This window comes from Nelumbo lutea, chromosome 5, assembly GCF_056320005.1.
Source record: "Nelumbo lutea isolate HS-2025 chromosome 5, American lotus-T2T, whole genome shotgun sequence".
Lineage (NCBI taxonomy): Eukaryota > Viridiplantae > Streptophyta > Magnoliopsida > Proteales > Nelumbonaceae > Nelumbo > Nelumbo lutea.
The window spans coordinates 54227978-54235715 of record NC_142688.1 but is presented as its reverse complement, the minus strand read 5'-3'; the positions used below and the strand labels follow the sequence as shown (position 1 = coordinate 54235715).

Genomic DNA, 7738 nt, shown 5'->3' with positions numbered 1-7738 from the left:
ATTTTTATATATATTTTTTATTTGGGATATTTTAATTTATAATATTTTTATGATTTCAATCTATATTCCAATTTTTGTCTAAACCAAACAGACTTTGAGAATAGATCATTCCGATTCTGATTTCAAGGGATTTTGATTCTGATTCTTGTTTCGATCATAAACCAAATGGACCCTTAATCGGTGAAGTGGCTTTGAACCTTTTAAGACTTGGAAACTAACAGAGAATTTGAAGGTCTTAACCAATCAAGGGATTTTCTAATGTTTTTTCTTTTTTCCATGTTTTGACATGAGGTTCATACTTATTTATGATAATTATTAGTCAAAGACCACTGCTGATTCTTATGCAACCTAGGGAACTCCCCTAGGATTTATATATTTTTATTTTAAATAACTCATTGCCTAAATGACAAGGCACCCCGTGTAAAAGAGATTCACCTTCTTGCCTTAAAGAACTATGTTAACTCTTTGAGGCAAACCGGTCAAGGCTTTATATGGAATTGTTGTGTTCTAATATCAACTTTTACCAGTAGTCATTGCAAGTACACGAGCCATCCTTGAAGTGATGGAAGCGAACTCGATCCCTGACAATTATTTCTCTTTTAAAAGCTTTGGAGACAAGCTTTGTAAAGGAATGGCAATCTCTACAAACCCTCAAATTCTTCACAATCCGCAAACAATTTCCTTCTGGTGTTCGTGCCAGTCCAAAAGCAATTGCCAACTTCTCACTATGATAACGGTCTGAATTTTCTGATTGCTCGTTGGTGGATTCAGATACTGGTGTTAGAGATTCCTCTTCAACATAGCCAGCCAATACTGCTCGATGGATTACATCTTTCAATTCTGAATAGATCTCTTCAGTGTCACTATGTGACCTGTCCCCGACGACAAATCTATGAACTCTGTCATCAACTTCAATCCAACTCCAACCTGGAGTTGTCTTGAATCTTTGACTTCTTATCAGTTTTCTCATCCTTGCTGCACCTTGTTTATCTCCGGCTTGAGTGTAGATTGCTGCCAGAAGCACAGAGTCTCCTGCATTTAGTGCCTCAAGACGAACTAGGTTCCTCATACCAATCTCTCCTGTTTTCACATTTCTGTGGATTTTGCAAGCACCAAGTAGGGTTCGCCAAATAACTGGATCATCTCCAACAGGAGACCTCTGAATAAATTCAAGTGCCTCTTCCAATTTTCCAGCACGTCCATACAAATCCACCATGCACCCATAATGCTTAGTTCCAGGCTTCAGACTGAAATCAGAACGCATCATGTGAAAATACTTGAGACCTTCCTCAACTAAACCTTGGTGACTACATCCACAAAGCAAGCCAAGGAATGTAACCGAACTTGGATGGATCCCGGTCATCAACATTTGCTGGAAAATTTGAATAGCCTCATCACCATGACCATGGACACCCAACCCCACAATCATAGAATTCCAAGTAAATACATCACGCCTTCTCATCCCATCAAAAACCTGGCGAGCTCCATCCAAATTGCCGCATTTGGCGTACATGTCTATAAGAGCGTTTCCCACAAACACATTGTTCAAGAACCCATTTTGACGTGCAAATTTATGCATGTGAACTCCGAAATTCAGTGCCCCCACATGGGCACAAGACGAAAGTAAGCTAACAAGGGTGAAGGCATCAAGTCCCAAATCCGAAATTCTCATTTGATCGTAAATCTTCAATGCCTCATCGTGCAAGCCCGCTTGCGAGTAGCAAGAGATCATCGCATTCCAAGAAATTAAGTCTCTCTGGGTCATTCTATCAAAAACCTTCTGTGCACATTCAATGGATGTATTTGCCGAGTACGATCTCATCAAATTCGTGCATACCGTGACATCCTCAGCATACCCACATCTTATAATCAACCCATGGGCTTCTCTGCATTTCTCCTCTGCCTTGGATTTCTCACAAGCCTTGAGCAAAAACGAGAATGTGTAATCGTCAGGTCGGCTCTGACCCTCAAACATCATACTATTATAACAGAGAATTGCCTTCAGAGGAGATGGGCTCTGAGAGAGGCCTCTAATCATTGAGTTCCAAGCTGCAGTATCTGGGTTATTAATCTGGTTGAAGAGAAGATGGGCATAAGCTAGGCTTCCTGAGACGGAGATAGCACAGAAGCTCAGGAGTTTGTTTGAAATGGCAAGGTCGTCTTGGTACCCATTGACGATGACAAATGCTTGGATCTTTTGAAGCCTTTTCATGCTGTTGCATCCTTGTAACAGGTTCAGTATGCCATTAATTCTTGACATACTGGACCATCACCAACACTAAATGCTTGTAAGAAAACAACTGGAGCAAGAGAGCAGAATGGGGAACACGGTCCTCCTCCACATTGCAATGAGATTTGGAATATGAAGTTCGCATTCAAATTATAGAGGTGATGCCCATGCTGGACAATCAAAAGAAGCTTGAAAAGTAAAGTGAAACCCCAGAACATGTCGCTACAAGGGCTACACATTTTAAAAGAGAGGAGCTCCTCGTTGATTCGGTCATACCTGGATCAGCGAGTGGGTGGAGACTGGAGAGCTCGAAAATGGAGAAGCAAATACGGAATGAACAGACAACTGCCTCCGGGCTTTAATTGGGTCGGATTCGAAAACGAATCCAATAACATCCGGATTCTATCCAATTATTTAAAATCTGAATTCGAATCTGATAGTCATAAAATTATATTTGCCCTTGTCGGCTAGAAGCCCTTTTTTAAAGAGATTTATGGCAAGACTATGGTGCATGAACTGCACCCTGAGCCAAAATTTTGTGAACCAGCTATAAAAGAACCCGTCACAGTTCACATCTTTATGGTTGTTGAAGTACCCATGATGGGTATATGCTTTGCTAAATGAAAATAAATGAAAAATAAATAAAAGGAAAATTCCTGATTAGTACTCTTTACTTTGCACCTAGTGATACTTTGGTCTTGAACTTAAAAATATGATAATTTAGTATCTAATTCTTAAAATGTATTAATTTAGTACTTGTCATTAATCAGTTGTTAACCATTGGCATTTTAAAGAGATATAAATGCCCTTGAATGCTATCTAATTTTCTTTATCAATCATTCAAACATTAACAAAAATTTAACGGTCCCAAATCATTGCTTCTTCTATTTAAAAATGTTGGGGTCACGAGAATGCCCATTGATACATGACCCCAACTTTCTTGAATAGAAAATACAAGGATTTGGGATTGTTAATATTCTGTCAACATTTAGGTGGTTTATAAAGAAAATTAGATGGCACTTGAATGGCATTTGTGTTTTTTTTTTTCATTTGCCACTTAACAAATAGTTAATGACAAGTACTGAATTGACACAGTTTGAAAGTTCAGATGCTGAGTTGTTGTATTTTAAAGTTCAGGGACCAAAGTATCACTAGGTGCAAAATACAAGGTATTAATAAGGAATTTTTCCATAAATAAATTATGTAACTTCTTTAATGTAATTGGTTGAAATATTGATATAACATGCATCCTAATTGGATTAATATAATTTATTAAATTAATTAATTACAAACTTTATATGATCATATATATGTTCCATTAAATGTGTAAACATATAATTATAATATATAAAATAATTTTTTATTGGATATAGATTTTAATCAAATCAAATGAGAACAAATCCACATTTGATTTCACCCTTGAACGGATGCAAGCACCAGAATCCAATTGGATTTGATTATGTAAAAAAAAATCAAAATCCAAAGGAAATGGATCGAATTTTGAAGATGCATATCATATGAAAATTCATAAATTTTAATTATTAAATTAATTATTCTATTACTAATATTTTTATTTTTATAATTTTTATAAATTAAAAAAATCTTTTTGATAGATTCAACTTATATTATATTTTCAAATATCTTGTAAGCAATATTTTTTATCTTTGTAAATAATAAATACATTGATATTTAATGTAAATTAAATTATTAACTAATAATTTATAAAAAATTAAGATATATATTATATGCAAATTTATAAATTCTAAGTATTGAAATAATTATTCTATTATTAATATTTTTATTTATATAAAGTTTTGAAATCAAAATTCAAATTTTCATATATATATATATATATGTTTGTGTGTGTGGATTTTATGAATTATTTATTCTGTCGATTTATAATATACTAATTTTTAATATTATTCCTTTTAAATTATATTTGAATTTGTTAAAAACAAATGTATGCTGTTTTTTTTTTTTTATTTAATGTAGACATTAATCTTAATAAAAGTAAATTTATTACCTTTGTTGACATGAAATAAGAAGTAGCTTGTTGGTTAAAGAGATGTAATGTAGAAGCATTGAGTAACTAGGGTTCAAATTATGTCATTCCCCTTTTTATATTGAATTACTATGTCATACTCTTGTAAATCTAGGATATTGTATCGGTCCGATATGATACACCAGTGCATATTGGCCGATATGATGCACCCGGACATATCATACCGATATTTTAATCTTTGGTGATATGTATTTTGTCGGTGTCAAAGGTATCCAAATGTTAAATAATGAGAGTTAAGGGCTTTAATAGTTTTAGATATTAATATCAATTCTAACATATAAAACTGTTTTAAACTGAAAGGAATAACAAAAAGAAAAATGGTCATTGAAAACTCAAAAATTGCATATCATGAATATTGGTTTTTTAAACCTTCATATAAATGATACATTCATATGATAATTACAATGCGTCATTGGCATAAAAAAGAGTTATAGAGATCACCCATGATGCCATGACACACTTAAGGCTATGTTTGGTTTGAAGGAAAAGGTAAGAAAAAAAAGGAAAAAAATAAGGGAACCTTTACACATCTGTAAAAGTTAGTGTAGTTGGGGAGTACAACCATGCAATCTCCACCACTCAATTCAGTCTACATCCTAGGAGATCTGTGCTCCTTGTTATGTTTGGTGATAGGCAAAAAATCTTTGACTGATTTGCAACCACTGCTATTTCCAAAGCCATTGGATACACTTGGGCGGTGGAATTTATAAAGGTTTTGGATAAATTGGGGCCTCTTATAGGCAAAGATTTGGATGGTATACGTACCTTCTATCTTTATTCTTTGCACAAACTATAGGCAATTTATGTTTAGGTGCATGCATCTCTCCCAAATGAGGCGGGCTGTGGAACCAATAATAAGGTTCCACGCTAATATTTAAATACATGAAAATTGCATCTTTTATAGTGGGGCTCATGAATTTATTACTGGCTTGAGACCTCATCATTTGTTTCATAACCCCCGTTCAACCAATCTGAATTCGTTTAGGAGGGCTGAACCACAACAACAACTTCTGTCTTTTTGAGGTGGGCCCCATGAGATGACATGGTGCCTAGAAGTTATGTGCCCATTTCGTAGGGCTGCAGTGGTTTCTAGCTTTTTGAAAAAGGCACTACACGGATGGTCTTAAAGCTAGGGGTGTCAATTGGATTTGGTCCAATCTGATCTAGTCCAATGTGAGTCCATTATAAATGGACTAGGTACAATCCAATCCAATGAATATTTTGGGATGGTCCAAATCAATGTCTAGAACGTCCAATCTATTCAAATTCGTTTTGATTTAAATTGGTTTCAACCCAAACCCGGTCCATTGACACCTATATTCTTGTCTTATATCAATGGAGTAGATATTGGCTTAATCCAATATAAATTTATTACAGACTGACCAAGTCCAATCAAGTCTAATAAATATTTTAGACTGGAATATTGGTTCAATCCAATATTGGTTCGTCCAATCAGTTCAAATTGATTTTGGACTGGATGGGGTCCAATCCAAAACCGATCCATTCACACCCTTAATTAAAGCTATGTTTGGTAAAAAATTCCAGCTAGTCCAAATTGGTTGTCAGTCATTTTTTGGGCTGTTTGTTTCAACCTTTTTAGATAGTTTATCCTGAGTGCCTCAGAACAGATGAAGTTAGTTTAGCTGAATGTTCAGGTTAATCCTCCCAAACAGGCACTATATTTGGTTAAAAATCCAGAAAGTCCAAATTGCCAACCTCTTTGAGCGCCCATTTGAGAGTAAGGGCTGCTGATTCAACCTCTTTGAATTCCCATCAGGGAAGGTGAGCTGAACATTAATCTAAACTGGTTCATCTGCTTTGAAGCATTTCGAATAAACTATCTATAAAGGTTGAAGCAGACGGCCAAAAAAATATCAGGTGTGATCAAGTGATAGCCAACTTGATATCTCCGAAATTTTCACCAAACATGATTTAATTTAAAAAGCTGTTCGTGCAGGGCCAACTTTAAAAAGCTAGAAGCCATTGCATTTCAGCTCTCCCAAATAAGTACCGAATTGCTCATCTCTGAAATACTTCAAAAACAGCTGAATAAGCTTAACTGAATCTTTAGTAACAAGATTTATTAAAAGGGAAAATTCCTGATTAGTACCTTGTATTTTGGGCCTATTGTCACTTTGATCCCCGAATTTTAAAACGCGACAAAATTCAGTATTCGAATTTTCAAAATGTGTCAATCTATTACTTATCGTTAATCAATCCGTTAACCAGTCATTAAGTGATATTTGAGAAGATACAAATGCCATCCATTTTTCTTTATCAACCATCCACATGTTAATAAAAATGAACAGTCTCAAATCTTTGAATAGAAGAGACAAAGATTTGAGACTTCATTTTTTGTCAACATTTGAATGGTTGATAAAAAGAACTAGATAACACTACAAGGATATTTTTGTCTTTTCAAATGTCACTTAATGATTGATTAACAGACTGGTTAATAACAGGTACTAGACTGACACGTTTTGAAAATTCAAATACAAAATTATGATGTTTTAAAGTTCAGAAACCAAAATAACACTAAACCCAAAGAACAGGATATTCAACTGAAAATTTCCCCTTATTAATAATTGGTTTCTTAAAGTTTTATTTAAATATTTTCATAATTTTATACACAACAAGATAAAGATTAAATTTGAATCTGATTCGACTCGTTCAGACCAGAATCTGGGTCGAATTCATATCCACTGGTTTTATAGTCGGATCAGATGGGATGTAGCTGGATCCAGTGTGAATGGATCTGGTTACAGACTTACAGCCCCGCTCTGTATTATAATATAAACACCTAATTAATGATTTAAACACGCAATAGACAAAAGCCCTTGGAAAAGATATGGTATAGAAAGAGTTTTATCTCGAGTGGTTCAAGTTTGATGACCAATACATTACTCTTTATTTTCACGGTGGTAGCAGAACTCGAAATCACATCTTCACTGAGACAAATCATCCACGTACCAACTGATCTACCCCTCATTGGCAATACACCACTTCAGTTAATGCTGCAAGTGAACTTAAATTTGTGTTATACATCATGATGATTCATGAATAAATTAAATTGAAAATAACTTTCTTGATACTTTACCTTATGTTGGGAAAGACTAAAAGAGGTTCTAAAAGCCAAGGTTCAAAGTATCATACAGGCCCATATATTGATATTTTTTATGTTTTATTTATATTTTTAAAATCGGTTCAGAGGGATTGTCGGATCGGTTTAATTCCCGACTATTCTCTGAACTATAATCTAACCCGATACAAGATACAATATATCGGCCGATATGGACTAATACATATCGATACTTTGAAACTTGCTAAATGCAGTAAATGCAGCAGGCATAGGGATAGAGGCGGCAGAAGCAGAAAGTATGCGTGATGGCCTGCGGCCAATGTGCTGTTTTCACGGGGGGTGGGCCTATATTTTTGTAAGGCCGTCT

At 34.8% G+C, this 7738-nt stretch overlaps 1 protein-coding gene across 1 annotated transcript; it reads right to left on the bottom strand.

Annotated features, from left to right (window-relative positions):
- Nucleotides 1-339: 339 nt before the first annotated feature.
- On the bottom strand, nt 340-2762 carry LOC148852472 (Pentatricopeptide repeat (PPR) superfamily protein). Its single transcript, XM_088943405.1, has one exon. It carries the CDS (start codon nt 2258-2260, stop codon nt 521-523), a length of 1740 nt encoding a protein of 579 aa, XP_088799531.1. The 5' UTR covers nt 2261-2762; the 3' UTR covers nt 340-520.
- Nucleotides 2763-7738: the final 4976 nt, after the last annotated feature.

Excerpts from the sequence above, each read along its gene's own strand:
- LOC148852472 (XM_088943405.1), bottom strand. The coding sequence starts at position 2,260 with ATGTCAAGAATTAATGGCATACTGAACCTGTTACAAGGATGCAACAGC.